Source organism: Adiantum capillus-veneris, chromosome 7 (assembly GCF_014529385.1).
Source record: "Adiantum capillus-veneris isolate H3 chromosome 7, ASM1452938v2, whole genome shotgun sequence".
In the NCBI taxonomy this organism is placed as follows: Eukaryota; Viridiplantae; Streptophyta; class Polypodiopsida; order Polypodiales; family Pteridaceae; genus Adiantum; species Adiantum capillus-veneris.
In genome coordinates this window covers 58093693-58111555 of record NC_140937.1, presented here as the reverse complement: position 1 = coordinate 58111555, position 17863 = coordinate 58093693, and the positions used below count along the sequence as shown (strand labels likewise).

Genomic DNA, 17863 nt, shown 5'->3' with positions numbered 1-17863 from the left:
TGATGTTTATAACCATAATCCAGGCCTAAGGTAGGTTTGGGTAGTGGGCCAAGGACCAAGACGCTTATGCAGTTCAAAGGACTATATTTTCCAGTCCAAGGGTCTATATATAGCGTGGTTGTGTGGAGTGTTGCATGTGCCAATTCCCTCTGTCTCATACTAGTGGTCTCTCTTTTTGGGATATAATTGGCTTGGAAGTTGTCAAAGAATTCCTATAAAATCTCTACACTCTTAGCCAAACTACTTTGTTGGAAATGGTCCCAAAAGTTTCTAAAGTCTTTCCCTTTCTTCCAACTAGGCAAATTGAAGTGGAATCATTTGGAGTTGACCACCAACTTTAAATTTTACTTAACAAAGCCTTTTGTGCACCCATCCTTAGTGAAACCCGGGTCTACCTTGCTAACTTTCCTTCTACCACTGTTGAGTCCTACCGCCTTAAAATACTGAAAGGAGGGCGTTTTTTGGATAAAGGAGAAATCATTAAAGAACCTTTAAGCTTCACTTTCTTAGATCACTCTAACTGTGCTTCCAATGTAGGGCTTTACAAAAGGTGTCATGGAGGTTGCCAAAAGTAACCCCGACTACTATACTGAATCAGTTTGGAATGTTTATGAACCTTACTTAAAGTGCGACCGTGTCATGGCACGTACAAAACATGAAATGAAAACATTCATCTTACTTTTTATACTTTTTCATGCATGGGAATAAAAGCAATAATGTACATATTGTGATATATGCGAAAGCGGCTATTGCGGTTGATGTCATGTTAGTACCTATCTTGGGAGTCGTGGCTTCTCACTTTATAACATGCCTTATTTGGTTTGAGAATGTACATATGTCAAGTGTTTTGTGGTGGCACACTCATCTCGCCTACAAGACGAACTCTCACAGCTAGAGGCCCAACACCTTCCTGGTTAGACTGCACATTTTTTGACAACGTGTAAAGTTCTTGATCCAAAAGCATGATGTGACACAAGTATCATGTGTTTGACCATGGTATCTATTACATTCTCCTCTTTCCTTGCAAACCAATAGATTTTTATCTTTGCTTCTTTTGTTATAGGCTTGGAGGACAGACCCGTACTCTTGTGATTGCCCATATTGCCTTTACTACCCTTAGATGCCTGATGATCAACGTTCTCAAAGAGTTAAAATGTGATGATCTGGCACTACCTTACTTACTACCTATGAAAATTGGGTTGAACTTGCGATAAGTCTACTTAAACCATGTATTGAAGAAGATAACACTTCTCTCTAAAGAGGCCAAACTCTCTCACTATACCCAATAGTTCTTTTACTTCTTTCCTTACCCTTGGCTCCACTTCTAGAACTTTTAAAGGAAAGGCTAAGAGTTTCACTGGAGGAAGGAATTTCCTAGTTCAACACCTTCTTGACATGTAGGTGTTGAACTAGGAAATTTCCTAGTTCAACATCTTCTTGACATGTAATTTGGATATGTTTGCAGGTTCTTTTTGGGCCTTATGATAAGACATTATTCAGGAAGGTGCATGACATGGATTGATATAAGTATATTGTTTTTATCACAATGAACTTTTGGGTTGGTTCTCTCCTAAATCCATCTTTTGTGAAAGTTTTCATGCTCTCTGGACTTATCACCATCCTATAAAAAATATGATTTACAACACTGATTTTATATGAAAAAAGTTAAGTCTTGAATGCTATTGTTCACAATATGATAAGTTTTGTAGGACCTTTGAAGGGCTGGTAAACATGTGTGTACCTCCTTTTGGCATATGGCTAAAGCTTCTACTGCTATCGGTGGATGTTTTTAATTACTTCATGTGCTTGGACTGGTTATACACACTGCTAATACCATGCCTTGCTAAGGTAAATGTTTGTCAAGCAATCTAGTTGGGGCATATCAGCTGATTGAGCTGGCATATGATAAGATGATTTAGCTAGGTTTTTAGGGTCAAATAGCATGTTCCCCTTATCATTCTATGTTGACACTACATTGGTATTGGCTTTTGGCAGCTACCACTACTGGCTTTATTTCTAGTTCATGACGCAGGAAAATCTGATGATCTAGTTTTAAAGTAGGGGATACTTTGCTATCTCACTATAACTCTAGACTTGTTGTCTGCTACTTAGTGAACTTTGAACTTGAAAAATATCTTTGAATCACTTACTATATAAAAAAAGGGACTTGGTGCTTTAGATTGATGCTTCAAATTGATATGAGGTTCCCCTGAGCTTGATAAGGATGGTTTTGCATGGAGCACTACATGTTTTAGATTGGTGGCTCATATGGATATTAATTCCCAAAGATGGTTCACTTGATAGTAGTGGATTTTTGAAGTCATTGTATTCTCTTAGGATGGAAGTCGTCTTTAGTATCTAATGCTTGTTTCTTACTTTTATAAGCTATAAATACAGGTTGTACATTTGATTATGGGAAATTTGCCTTCCAGTATGATTTTGAAAAGAAAAATTTTTAAATTGGTTTCTTCTGAACTTTATCAGGGCTGTCTTCTTCAAAAAACTCTACACAACCTTACTAGATGCACCATAACCCTTTAAAGCCATAAATCCCTCTCCGAAAGACATCATAGTCATTGCATCTGGCTTGATTTGCATGCTATTACCATGGCTATCCATTTGGCTTTTATTATTGGGTGATAAAAAGTGATGCATGCATTTCATCTTTGTTGTATGCACTTGATTTTTTTAATTTGCCGGTTCCTTTTTCTATTTGCTAAAAGATTTTTCTATTCCTTGCACTCACTTAACTTGTTGATTCTTTGTTTTTTTTGCATGTGGCCCATTACTCTAAAGTCCGCTTTAAACTTTCAAAAAGTACCAACTACTTGCTGGTTGGATATGGGTATAAGGCTTGACAAAATAGTCTCTTTTGCCAATGATGTGATGATATTTTTAAGGTTTGCCAGACAGAAGTATATGGAGGTGTCAAAGGGTGATAGTTTTATTGAATGGTTTAAAAGAACAATATTTTATACCTTAGCTACAAAAGGAATGATGAACTTATGTTGGGCTATAGTGTTTTAGAAAGAGTTTCTTTTCCATCTAATTTGCCTCACATACACTTAGGATAGTTGCTAAACTAATAATTTTTAAGTATGACATGAATAACAATTGATAGGTTCTTGATACCTATTATATGTAGCCAAGTCTAACGGAAGCTGTTGTCTTCTCTATATGGATATATATGAGAATGTTATCTTTGCTTAAAGTGGTTTAGCTTGAATGCTGTCCGACTTTGAAGATGAAGACCTATTTCACTTTCAATTACATCTATAGTTGTAGTTTTGGGGAGCAGGATTATTGGAATGGGTCCTCATTCTGACCATATTGTACAAAAATGAACCAAATACTGAGTCATTTTTATGCAAACCACCTTCTAGCTCTCTAAATTCATTGTCGACAGCAACACACACACACACACACACACACACACACACACACACACACACACACACACACATATCCAAGAAGACACTAATTAGTTGTATACACTCGTTGATTTCGAAATGATAATTTGACTTCGATTATGCTCTTTGGGGAGGAGAGGGAGGGGGAGAGAGATATAGACAGAGCCTTGACCCAACTCATATCCATTGCATGCCCATCCCTCGGGCAAAGGGACCAATAAAATGATTGTCTCCTTTTTAGAGATAGCTAGGGATCAATAAAAAGGCGTTCTTGAACTGAAGGCAACGAAAGCTGGTACAAGTTGTGGCTAGCTAAAATCTAATGTGTCGCTTACTAATTCAATCGAAAAGAGGTTAGATCCTTGCTATCAATGTCGCCTCCAAATCCCCATGGGGTGGCTCACCATTGGTGCCTTATTTTGTTACATGTGATGTGCAAAACGTCCATTACATTTGCTGCAAAAATATCGTTATGTTCTTAATTTTTTGTTGTAGATGGAGCTTCGCTTTAGCCCTTGTTTGGGCTAACCTTCACGAAGCATTGTGGAGAAATGGCAAAGATCAAGCTTGCCCAAGTTCATCCACAACATTATATCACACGTGGTTTTTAATGAAGCTCGAGAGATAGGATTGACGATGGAAAAATATTTGCACGGATCTCGAGGGGGATGGACAACCCACAACTTCCCCATTCCCTCATCGGGTCTCGAATTTGCGACCCTTGTGTTGGTAGGTTGGGGCACTAACCATGTGCCTGCATGGGTTTGGTTGTCCAACACTCCCATTCAGAGCATAATAAAGTGAACAGGTGTAGGCAAAATAAACTCGGCCCTAAAAAGTAAGCTTGGAGGCCATTCAACAGATGCTAGGGTAGAGGGGTCAGTTGTGGTACGGCCCCCAGAGAAAAGACACATGAACCCCTAATTTTAATATGTTTGGGGACCAAAAGAAGCACAAAAAAGTGGAGTTGAAACGGCTAGTTCATTTGAAATAAAGCCTTCTCATTGGCCAGGGCGTGGGTTCAAGACGTTGTGGCTGCATTTTACCTCTTTTGGCCCCCATTGGTGTTCTTATTCATGCCGATTTTTGATACATTTGATTCAGAAAATCGCGCCGCAACTACCGACTTTCAAACCCGACCAATCCCAAATTATTTTTCCTGAAAGCTTATGAAAAGGCGATAAAATTGAACTACTCAGCGCAAAAAATTGAGTTCGGAGGAGGGAGATTCAAGCTCCCCAAGTTTCCCGTCCCCCTACTGGCTCCTCTACCCTAGCTATCACGAAAAATAAAACCCATGTTCACCGCCACCCTAGATAAATTGTGATAATTTTGATTCATTTTACGACGAAGCACTTTAATTGACCAAGAGATCTTATTAAATTAATGCGTGCGAGAGAGAGAGAGAGAGAGAGAGAGAGAGAGCGCAGAGCGTATGTGAGCGAGCGATGGTGTACATAGAGTCCTGGGATGAATTTACAAAACGTTCTGTCGATCTTTTCCAAGCAGAGCCTCTCAAGGTAACTTTCTCCTCCTCCTCCTTTTCGCCGTGGCTCTCTTTCACTAGGAATGCTTGCTTGCATTGTGGCCGAGTTTTCCCTGACCCAAAGAACAATATGAACGTCGCCACGGAGAAAATTCTTGTCTGTTTCCATGCAGACCCGCTATGTCATGAAGTACCGCCATTGTGATGGAAAGCTGGTCTTGAAGGTCACTGACGATCGCGTGGTATGTTTGCAAATTTACTGTCAGCTTTCAATTGTCGATTTCTTTGCATCGCCCCTCTTAAAATCTGTGAAAGTTTCAACTCGCTGTTAACAGTGCCTGAAGTACAAAACAGACCAGCTCCAAGATGCCAAGAAGATGGAGAAACTTAACAACATTTTCTTCACTATGATGGCACGCGGCCCCAAAGGTAAGAGTTGAACTTCTTTGCTTTAATAAGGTCTGCATATATATTTTTGAATCTTATAGGAGTATGCGATGAACTTCTTAATCACAAGCAGGCCTAAAATTGACAAGCATAGTAGAAGTTTCTTTTGATAGGCAATTACCGGTCACCTTACACAAAGCGTATGAAAGGGGAATCTACATAAGTTGCCATACATAACCTAAATTTCAGGGTGTAAATATGAAAAATTACAGGCAATTTCAAGTTTTAGAATGTCAAATGACGGGACGTTTTTTTGAAGCACCTGTTTTGACACTGTCAAAATAGCTGACAGGAAAACAGGTGTCAATTTTAGGCCCTGATCACAAGAGCCACATCGCTCCAATAGTGGTCCTCAATTTTGACCCAAAACACTCGAGTGAAGAACTTTTTATGTGCTCCTTGGGACAAACGCGAACGTTTTTGATGCTTTTCGCAATTTAGAAGACAGATTTGAGACAACTTCTGGTAGATCCTAGAGATATTGAGCCAACATTGATGAAATTTTGACCTTCTTTTCCTTTGACTCATCTTTGGTTCATGGGTTCTTCTCTTTTTTGAAACCTTCACGTTTTGATCACATTGTCTCCATGTAGATGCTATGAGAAGAAAAATGCAAGTTAGAATGTCCCTGCTGCCCATCAACTGTCTCTATGCTTCCCTACAGCTGGGAGGCAAAAACTCTAGGGCTGATCTGTAGCAAAAACACTACCTGGCTGTCCATCTCCCTGCCCATTGTGCCCACTAGGGGCGCCAAGGGCTCTGGACTACATCTCTCCCCCAGTGCTTTGTCCTCTCCATATAGAGCCCCATAAGTCTAGGTCGGCCGCTGTCCACTAGCAACGACGGGAGGAAAATAGGGGAAATGCAAGAAAAATGCACAAGTGGCCAGTAAGGCCATGGGAAAAATATGGCAAGTTTGGAAAAAATATTTTGAGCGTGCAAGAGCCTAATGGCCATGGAACCAAGCCAAAACCCAAGGCTAATCATAGTAAATATAACCCGACATGAGAAAAGAACCTCACACTAGCTGGGCAAAGCCACAAAACGGCCCTCACTCCCTAGCACCTCTCCCTGGGAGAGAAACTGGGACTGGCTGGACAAATCGAATGAGATGCCTGAACACACCCCCTCTCAGCTCTTGGAAAGGAAGACAGACCACGAAATTGGATTGAGCAATCTGCAATTGTAAAGAGAGAGTTTCGTGGACGAGGATATCTGTTGTAGAACTCTGAGGCCAAATAGTACTTGACCAATATACCATCCAACCACAACCCTTGAAAGACATCTGGGAACTAACATGTCCGCTGAAAGTAAATCCGGCTCTATCAAGAATCTCCTGAACTCAACTGACTCACAAGTCGGAAAATTAGCATTTGCAAAAGGTATTGATGTTTATAGAGAATGCATCAAAACTGAGGGTAAAGGCATAAACTATAAGTATCCGGAGCATTTCCCAACTCAAGTGCTCTAGCATCGAGGAAAGAGTTGGAAACTTGCACCTCCGGTCATATATTGCATGCCAGAATCTCCAAGCTGCTACGGGAAGTCCAAAGAATGGGACAACCAAAGCTACCGAGAAATCAATTGTCTAATGACAGACTCAAAGAATTGCACCAACCACCATATTCAATAATGAACCGCAAATTGTATTTGGAGGAACTTCATCGGAACTGAGAGTAAAAACTGCTATTGATCTTGATTTGTTTGGAACACATCTTGAGAGGATATCACCTCACTCTCTGTTACAAGCTTGGACACTCCAAGTGAGAAATCAATAGCAACACACGAACAGAAATTGCAAAATATTGAACTTGACTAGAGAGAGAGAGAGAGAGAGAGAGAGAGAGAGAGAGAGAGAGAGAGAGAGAGAGAGAGAGACGACACAACGGAGTGTTGAGCCAAGACGCACTGGCCCCAAAGATTGACACCCCTTCTGGTATTTCTTCATTATTATGCTCCCAAAGAACTACTCCCAAGGGTCCAACTCTCTTCGAGACTTTGCGTCCAAATGCTCTCCGAAGAAGTGACCCCAAGGCACTTATAAAGAGTACAAGGGATGCCCAAAAGCAGAGTCCCAAAAGCATTGAGTCCAACATCATTGCAACCAAAAGCAACTGCGCGAAGCTTACGTAAAGCTGTCCAAAAATGCCAGCAGCGCAAAACGCGAAAATCTGTACAGCCTGCCACATCAGTACTTGCAATGCAAAACGTAGAATTCCGTATAGCCTGCTACGTCAGCATATCAATGCAATTTATAGAACCAAGAGTTAGCGATCAAGCTTTTGATATTGGTTTTTAGGCCCCTCGATCGATGCTCCATAAGTTGGGTAGGAGTAGGATTAAAAATCCCTAGTCCTCGTCAGTTTAGGCCCGTTGGCCACACTTTCTAGGTTTAGTTCTTTGGGGGTTTTAGTTCCTCTTGCCCACTCGGCCGTTTCTCTTCCCGTTGGGCATGCCATGTTGGAAAGGGGGAATGAGAACACACCCAAAAACACACACAATTGTCTCTCTATAGCCCAGGGCACTCACGGCACCCCAATCCACTCAATATCACGCTTGAAATGACACTCTTTGAGAAATACACCCTCAAGTGGACACTGATACACACACACACACCGTTATGGAAATCAACAGCCACACGCTACCCTCAATGTTTCAATTTCACACACCATAACCGCACAAGAAACCTCTCTCTCTCTCTCTCTCTCTCTCTCTCTCTCTCTCTCTCTCCACCATAAATGGTCCGGGGCGCATACCCACACGCCGGCACCGACACACAAAGAAGAAGAGAAGGTGGCCCCGGGCGGGGGGGGGGGGGGGGGGGGGGGGGGGGGGGGGGGGGGCAAAAAAAAGGAATCTATGGAGCTTAATACTTCATTAAAAACTCATCTATACACCACTCTCCTCTTCTCACAGGCTTTCCCCTCACACTGGCGAAAAAGCCCCAAATTGGGGCCCTTATAGGGCGTTTTTTACACTTGAGGCAAGTTTATGCTCACCGGACACATGTCCAATTCGACTAGTTCATTTTAGAGATATTTGCATGTTGATTTGTTTACTTGGGCGAGACTGGTCCCGTGTCGACTTTCCTGTTCAACTTTCACTTTGATTGCATCGGACGCCGCCTCTTGGGCGCCACGGGAGGCCCCTCTATGCCTACCAAAAGGGGGGGCCAGCATGGGAATGAGCCCCAACTGGGCTTTCTACCGATGCGAGAAACGCCACCAGCAGCCACCGCAATGCCACAGGCCGCGCATAGCCGCCCATGACCGCCTCGAGCAGTGCCCATAGCGCTGCACACACGCAAGAGGGAGGGAGCACCATCACTTGGAGCTCTCCCTCGTGTAACAGACTTGGACACTCCAAGTCAAGAATCAATCACGACAGCACCAAATAACCACTTCAAAACAATTCACAGATCACAATAGATTTACACTGGCCCGGCGGAGTTCCGTGCCTAGAGATATTGGCCCCAAAGACTGGCGCCCCTTTCGGTATTTCTTTATGTATTAATCAATGTCAAAGTACAAGAGCGGTTAGGGTTTCACTCTCAGACTTTGCGTCCAGATGCTCTGCAGAGTGAGCCCTAAACCGTGTATATAAAGATTACAAAAGCAGAGCCCCAAAAGCTTTCAGTTCAAAAGTAGTTTCTCTCTCTCTCTCTCTCTCTCTCTCTCTCTCAATAAGAGTAAAAATACAACAAATTCTCTCTTTTATCTCTCTTCCAATTTCCTTGCAAAGCCAAAAAAGCAAGGATTTGCGTCGCTAAAAAAAAACAACTTTTTTTTTTTGTTTCTTTTTCCACCTCCGCGATTTCCGAAAATTAGGGTTTTTGCAAAATTAGGGTTTTTGGCAGAAATTAGGGTTTGCAGGAATTTTAGGGTTTCTGGCAGAAATTAGGGTTTTTACTGTCGGTAGCCATGCCATCACTTTGTGACATAACCCCCCTCTCGAAAGCATTGTAATCGACCGCGATTATGTCTGCAAAACCGACAAAAGCCATAAACCGTCTTAGCAAACACTGACTGTTAGTACCTACGTACTAGGGACACACATCTAGCACATGTACCAAATTGACAGTCACATCACACGACATCACAGGACATCACATGACATTCAACATTCATTCGGATCTTAGACCATGATTTATCGGCAATGTAGCTAGCAATCACATCTAGGTCCAATCGAGACCTCATCGATGTTTGATTGACTAACCCCTATTGCAACCATGTCTATTCGAGATCAATCAGACCAAAATGCTGCAGTCATTTCGTCTATCAGTTCCTGCACTTAAAAGAAGTCAAGAACAAATCAGTATCATTATCAAGAATTCCATTTCATAAAGTCATCCAGCAGAATACTGTCAGCTCTCAGTATCCCTGAAGCTCAAAGAGACATCAATGACTTTAGTATCAAAATCAAGGCATCTGTTGACAAAGGAGCGGAGCGACTCCCCTCTTGTGCATCCCACTGCACGAGATCTTCAGCCAAGCTGAATTTCCGGGTTCCGTTTGGAGTAGACTATACTAAACCAAAACATCGAGGTAAAGTTTCACAATCCGAGGAGTATCTGCTAGGTACTCCTCCATCCACTTCGCATCAAATGCAGGATAGTTCTTGAACTTAACCAAGAACCTGTTAGGTGCAGCGGAATGATTGTTTGCGCTTTGCTCAAGATGAGTGCTCCGAACTGTGCTCAAGGTTCCTTTTGCTCTTATGGAAGGTAGAGCCTTCCGTGCTAAATGGAAAGTGCTATGATCACAAACAAAGTGAATGGACACTGTGCGTGCAAGTGAATGAGACCGAGAGATAGAGAGAAGAGAGATACGACACCAGAGACGTTGTAAAACCCTCCTCCGAAGGCCCCTCTCTCTTCGGCGAGAATGGTCTACTTTTGATTGCACAAAGTGGTACAATGCGTATGCAATGGACTGATGCAACTTGGGACTATGCCGATGACGACGACGACTAGATGGCTGAAATCCGAGATCTTCTAATTGCTGAATTTCGGGACTGTTTTGGTGGCTGAAAATGACTGTTTTGGCTGCGTTTTTATGGCTGAAATTGGGGGAACTTTTGCAACCAAGTTGGGGCTGATCTGCTGCTGTCCCTTTGGGCTGAAAATGCTGTGGTTCCGATGCGGGTTAGGCTGAAAACCAAAAACGCTGATGCATGGCTGATCCTAGCAAAAACGCTAGTGTTGATCTGGGACAGGAAGTCAAAAACGCTATTGCTTGTTGATGCTTGCAAAAATGCTAGTGCTGATCTGGGGGCTAATGACCATGGGAGGAAAACGCCAGGTTGCTGATTACTGCTGCCGAGGCGGTAACTGCCAAGACAGGAAACGCTAGGGGTGCTTGAGTGTAGGCGAGGATGGGAAAGCCAAAAACGCCAGGGGTTCTGGGGGGTACTGCTGAGAAGTTGCCTGTTGAGCGGGAAGCTCCTGCTGCCTCTTCTGCCAGAAAGTGCTAACTTGGGTTTGCTTATATATTAACTTAGCAAAATTGCCCTACCTACTTTTGTTGGAAAGTCACTTAAAAATAATAAGTGAAAATACCAACAAGACCGCACCCAGACTACGACCACAAGCATCACAAAATACTTCAAATGACTTCTGCAAGTCCGGCAAAGTCAAATCTAGTCCTGTAGTCAATTTCTCTTTCAATGTTTGAAAGGCAATCACCTCTGTGGATCCCCACGAGAAAAGGGACTCCTTTGTGTATCAAGATATGCAAAGGGGAAGCAACCTTTGCAAACTTTCGAATGAACCGCTTGTAGTACGAACACATTCTTCAAATCGGGCCAATCACGTATAGTCTCTATCTTGGCCGAATCCACTTGCACTCGTGCTGCTGAGACAAAGTGTCTCAAAAAGTCTCTGAAGCCTGTGTTCTGCCTCATTCTTGGAGAAACAATGATATCATCAAAGAAAGTGCCAACAAATAGCCTGTACTCTCGAAAAATCCTGTCCATCATCCGGTTAAATGTCGCAGGAGCATTGGTTAAGCCAAAAGGCATCACCAAAAACTCAAATAATCCAAAAGTAGTCTAGAAGGCTGTCTTGTAGACGTCTCCCGTCGCGATTCGGAGCTGATATATCCACTCTTCAGATTAATCCTGCTAAAGCACGAGGATCCCTGTAACCTGTTGAGGATATCATCGATCCTAGGAATCGGAAATCTGTTCTTGATGGTGATTTTGTTGAGAGCTCTATAATCAATGCACATTCTCCAAGATCCGTCTTTCTTCAAATCCAACAACAGTGGAGAGCAATACGATGAAGTACAATGCTGGACAAGATTCTTTTCCAAGAGGTCTTTCACTGGGTTCATAATCTTTTCATTCTGTACTCAGCTCACACGGTAAGGTGGCCGGTTTGGTGGTGTGCTTCCAGGTATCAGGTCAATGGTCTGATCTTCAGGCCCTCAGAAAAGCAATCGGCATGAGTGTGGAGAAAAAATCTTGCTTTCTTTTGATCAGGTCAAAACATATTCAATTTTTATCCATCGTTCAGTTCTCTCCCAGAAGAATGAGTAAAGAAACTAAAGTTTATCAAGTACAATCTCTGAGCCCTTCATTTGTCAAAGTCGCTTTCTCGGCTCGGTAGTCAACCATGGCGTAGTTCTTGTGGTACCAAGGGATCTTGAGCAGAACGTCACTCACGTGCCCTGAACACCCCTGTCATTGCAAAACGAAGTTTGCCAATGCTCGGTGTAATGGCAACATCCCGTCTGGGTGTCAGTCGAACTACCTCCGCATGTGGCGTCAGTCTGTCGGGCGTAGTTCCAAATCGAGCCGCCAATTGCAAGTGAAAAGAAGTTGGCCTTGGCTCCTTCAAAAGAGCTTCCTGATCCTTCACTTTGCCCCAAAAGCGGCAAAGTTTGTACTTTCATTCATTAGATTCGGTGTAGGTCCCACGCCATGTGGTACCTGTTCTGCTTTTCTATCTGCCTTTTCTGCCACGTTCCTCAGTTGCTCTCGAACTCTCAGGCCTGTCGTCGTCTTTATCATTCTGTTCTTTCTGTGCCTTTTTAGGGCACTTCGCGGAGATATATCCATGTTCCCCACATCCAAAGCACTTCCCCTCTCTGATGAAGCGAGCTCTCTCACTCAGGAGTAAGCTTGGGTCGTGCATCTGTAACCGGCATGTTAACTTCAAAAAGGGCGGTAGACTTTACTTCAAACCTTGATTTAGCTTTCACCCATTATTAGTCGTCTATTCTACTTGTGCTATAATGACACAAGAGAGGGGAATGAGATACATATGCTAGAATGCATATGTATGCGAGTCAGACACCAGATTGGCCCCTAAATAGGCGCCCCTTTCGGTATTTCTTTATTCTTTAAAAGAGCTGTGGTTCCCTACAAGCTGCCCGCACAACCTTGGCTGAATTTCAACTGTTCTGGCCCGATTTCGGCAGCATAACTGTACTAGGACCCTTCACAGTCAGTATTCCCACGCATTGGATGACTTTCCCGACGTCATTTCTTTCAGAAGCCATTGTCACATTGACAGTCCATGTAGCTGTGAATCTCAAGGGGTCAAGGTAGGTTGCAAACCAAGGTTTTAAGTTCCCATACTTTTAGTGACTCTGCAAGTTCACTTTTTTCCATCCACTTGACATCCAGAGGTGAATAGCTTTTGAACTTTACCAAACAGCACCTTGCAACCTTGCCTTTTCTTTTCTTTCTTTATGTGCCAAAATTTGTTCCGGGACCAAGATCTCGTCAAGTTCCTCGACTTCCGGCTGATCTTCAGCTGGCATATCTTCTGGCACATCACCCACATAGGGTCTGAGAAGACTCACGTGAAACGCATTGTGAATCTTCCAACTCTCAGGCAATTTCAGCCTTTATGCAATATCACTGATTTGCATACTGAGCATCGAAAACAATCTTTCTCTGTTCTTCATCTTGATCTTTGGAGATTAACCTGTGATCTACCCTTATGCTGTCACTTTTATTGGGCTGAGAATTCTCTTTTTGACCCTATTTTGGTAGCATAACTGTAGTAGAAACCTTCACAACCAAAAATCCACATATCCAAGTGATTATCCACGCATAATAGAGCACTTTTGCAAACCTGTCCTGGAAATTCAGCACGCTGAATTCTCTGTTTTTAGCTCCTAAAATGCTCCAAATCACTTGTATTACTGTCCTCTAGCTTCCCCGAAGCTCTTGGGACAAAAAGGCATCAAATAGGGTCAAATCTGCAGAAAAATACAGCAAGCTGTATTTTCTTCTTTCGGGCTCTGTTTTGCGTGTCAATCGCACCAATTCGTAGCCTTTGATCTTCTGCATCAGTAGGACTACTTGCCCTTTGATTTACACGAGATTTCTCGCAAGAAATCTTGTTAAATCATCCTGTACCTGTTTTGATTAGCCTTTAGCTAATTCGGTACCTGTATGAAATCATTCCAAGTGGAAGGAGTCTGTCCTTGTAACAACAGTGTATTCCACCACTGACTTGCATTTTTTTTCCAGAAAAGTGGCAGCTTTCCTGACTTTAAATGCTCCTTCCAACAAATGCTTTGTCAAACTGTTCGAGGAAAGAGAAAACCTTTGTCCTCTCATCAAAGCCATTGAATGTGTCAATGGACTCACTGATCATCTTCTTTGTATGGCTTTAGCTTATCCATTGACTCCAAATTGTCAAAAGAGATAGTTTGCATAATGGGTACACCTGTGGGAGCCATCTGTACTCCCTGGCCAGTAACATGTTGATGTCTAGGTGTCATATTCACTGATGGGATTGAAAAACCAGCCATACTCAAGTTGCCTTGTGACACCCCAAACTGACCTTGTGTGCCGTGAAATCCTGGGTGCAAACCAATGTTTGCATGCATGGGGTTGGGCACCATGCCTTGCATACCCCTAAACACTGTTCCTGGCATGCCAAAACTTCCTTGAACTTGATGTGCTATTGATGAAGATTGTATGAACTCCATAAATCTTGGATTCTCCATCAATTGCTTGAACATGGTCACAGCAGTAACAACCTGCTAAGCTTTCTCTGCTTGGCGTGAACTCTCGCCAATTTCATGTGCAGTTGGAATAGGCTGTCTATCCTCTGAAAAGGAACCCTCTTCCTTGTTGCCATCCATCCTGTATCCAAAGAAAGACTCGTAGCCTTTCTCACCTGTATCCAAAGAAAGACTCTCGTAGCCTTTCTCACCTGTAAATCCAAAGAAAGGCTACGACCTTTCTCACCTGTAAATCCAAAGAAAGACTCGTAGCCTTTCTCACCTGTAAATCCACTCGATCTACTTTCAAACTCTCTGTGTTTTCAAGGTCATCCCAAACTCTCTCTGTGTCTTTAACCCAAACTGACCAAGGCTCACTTTTTGAGGAAAAAGTGATTTAATCCCGTGGATGGAACCATGTAACCGGCCTGCTAACTTCAAAAAGGGCGGTAGACTTTATTTCAAACCTTGATTTAGCTTTCACCCATTTTTAATCTTCTATTCTACCTGTGCTATAATGACACAAGAGAGGGGAATGAGATACAGATGCTAGAATGCATATGTATGCGAGTCAACACCAGATTGGCCCCTAAATAGGCGCCCCTTTCGGTATTTCTTTATTCTTTAAAAGAGGGAATAAAAGCTGTGGTTCCCTACAAGCTGCTCGCACAACCTTGGCTGAATTTCAACTGTTCTGGCCCGATTTCGGCAGCATAACTATACTAGGACCCTTCATAGTCAGTATTCCCACGCATTGGATGACTTTCCCGACGCATTCAGACACTTAACAAAACCTGGCGAGAATCTGCAGCACGCTGAATTCTCTGTTTTCTGCCCCAAAAATGCGCCAGATCACCTGTACATCGGTCCCCTCGCGTCCCCGAACCTCCTGGGGGTATTAGGGTCCGTTTAGGGCCAAAACCCTAAACCTCCAAAATACACAGCAGACTGTAATTCACTGTTTCGGGCTCCGTTTCGCGTGCCGGTCGCATCCGTAGCAAGTCCTCGAGCTCCCGCACCTATAGGGCTACTTGCCCTTTGAATCGGACGAGATTTCGCATGTGAAACCTCTCTGAATCACCTGTACCTGCGGGGGATTAGCCGCTAGCTAATCCAGTACTTGTGCAAGAGGCTCTTGTCTCGGCAATCGCGCATGAACCCACACAATTGTACATTGGTCAATCTGACGAGTCCACTAGAGGGGCATAACCATAAAGAATAGGGGAGAGAGAGAGAGAGAGCAGTGAGAGGTGTGTAGATCATGACATCCTGCACCTCACTGTACATAGAGGGTAAGCCAACACTCCATTGAAGCTCTCCCACTTGTGACAACACTAAAAAACGAGCTCACAGTTGAAAATCACGTTTTTACCTTCTCTTTAAGTAGCAAACTGGCCTCAGAGTGCCAAATGTCACTCCTTTGTGCATTTTCCCGCTTTAGACCCTCGGGTCTAAAAATATCTCACCTGCAGCCTCTGTTGACTTGGCCACAGAGTAACAAAATGATCCCCATGTCAAATTGCACGTAATGACGCGAAGACATTTTGCCGTCCAAAAATAGCAGTCCCTAAAATTTAGGAGTTTCTGCCATTACATTCTTCTAGGTTATCCGACCCTCTTTGTACACTGCAGCCACACCCAGAACTGAAATGTAGCCTATGTAGCAAAGGATTCCGCTTTGGCTGGCCAATGACCCCACTTTGGCTAACCATAGTCCTTGTCCAACCTTAGTGCTCTTTAGCCCTCAGGCCTGGACTCTCTCTGAACAGTTCCACGCTGGCTATGCAATGCAGGGCAGTTAGATTTCCAGAGGGGTGTTTCCAAAAGGTAAAACAAACGAAATTCCCCAAAGAAAGAGAAAAATAAACAAAAATGGAATTGCCACTGGTTGGTGACAGCATCCCTTTTCTCTGGGTTGCTCTTTTTCTTTCTACTTTCATTCCCAGAAGTTTGTTCGGCTCTTTGTGTCATGGCCTCATCTATGGGGTAGGTCAGACTGCCAGAGTGAATGGCAAAGCCCCGCTTCGCATGACTCATCAACTCCTGAATAGAAGCTGACTTCTGTTCCAAGCAGTGGTCTCGGATCTCTGTAGGTAGACCCAAGGTAAACCGCTCAATGTGTTCTCTGAACGAGATCTTCTTGAATGAAGAGGCGGGTAGAAAAGAGCTCCTCAATCTTTCACAGTAAGCATTGATTGTATCTTTCTTGGTCATCCGAAGATGGTTCCAAGTAGCTCTTACATCTCGTTCATATTCTTGCTTCAACCAAGAAGAAATAAAAAGCTTCTTAAATTTCAGCCATTTAACTGGCACAATCTTGTTTAAAAGAAGCGTGGACCACCAAGTACGAGCATTTCCCTTAAAGTAAGAGGCAACTCTCCGAATCTTGGAGTGCTCTGAATAGCGTCCTCCTGCGAAAGCGATGTCAAACTGCTGTATAAAAGACAAAGCCTTCGAAGCATCTGAGTATCCTGAAAAAGTATCAAACTTGATCGAGTGGCCACCTTCCTTAAACTCTCGGACTTTCTTGCTTCTATCTTCGAGAGAGTCATACTGGTTGGCTTTGTAAAAATTCTTCTTGTTCGCATAAAAGTTTCCATCATCCGAATATGAGCTGTCTGTAGACGAGTCCTCAGTAGAACTGTTAGTCTCTGGGCGAGATTTAGCCTTCTTTGCCTTTTTCTTGCCCTTTCCGAAGCTTTGTTTCTTGCTTCGCTTTTTACCTTTTCTGTCTTCTTCGCTCGAATATGAAGAGCTAGAAGAACTGTAAGAAGAAGAAGAAGAAGAAGAAGAAGAAGAAGAAGAAGAATTGGGTACTCCTTCAAATCGAACACGCTTCTTCTGTTCTTTGCCTTGTCAAAAGTTGATTAACGACCCAAATATCCCGGGAAGTCAGTGCTTTTCTTCTACTTTTTGCCGTGCTTTTTGGCTTTCTTTTGCGCGTGAAAAAGCTGAGCAATCCGTGCATCAACCACCTCTTGTAATGCCTTCTCTGAGTACTGTTTGTGATCAGAAGGTTTCTTGAGAGCGGGTTTCAGGGGTGGTGTAGTGGTTTTCTGCCACTGCGCATGCACTTCCTGAAAAGAAGTCTCGCTCATATATTTTGCCAATTTCGGATCCTTCCCAAAACTGAGCATCATCTTTGTTGCATTGCCGATCAATTGATGACGCTTCATCTCTCTTTGCTCCGCCTGAGTTGGTCGAGGCGGGCCATACTCTGTGCTGGAATGTTCGTTGTGATCCCTGCCCGCATCTCCAGATGCAGAGGGAGTCGACTGATCCTTGCGTGAAGCCATAGGTGCCACGGAAAAAAAATTGGGGATCGGATTTCCCGTAGAAGAGAAATCGGCCGGGCTCTGATACCACTGTAACAGACTTGGACACTCCAAGTCAAGAATCAATCGCGACCGCACCAAATAACCACTTCAAAACAATTCACAGATCACAATAGATTTACACTGACCCGGCGGAGTTCCGTGCCTAGAGATATTGGCCCCAAAGACTGGCGCCCCTTTCGGTATTTCTTTATGTATTAATCAATGTCAAAGTACAAGAGC

General features: G+C 43.3%; 1 protein-coding gene across 1 annotated transcript in view; it reads left to right on the top strand.

Moving 5' to 3' along the window:
* Positions 1 to 4772: 4772 nt before the first annotated feature.
* The window catches only part of LOC147453916 (Signal recognition particle, SRP9/SRP14 subunit), a 50837-nt gene continuing 37746 nt past the window's right edge, over positions 4773 to 17863 (top strand). The window contains exons 1-3 of the mRNA XM_086517223.1: positions 4773 to 4930; positions 5070 to 5138; positions 5232 to 5325. Coding sequence (XP_086373349.1) covers positions 4859 to 4930; positions 5070 to 5138; positions 5232 to 5325 — 235 coding nt within the window. The 5' untranslated portion in view covers positions 4773 to 4858. The remainder of the gene's footprint in view (positions 4931 to 5069; positions 5139 to 5231; positions 5326 to 17863) is intronic.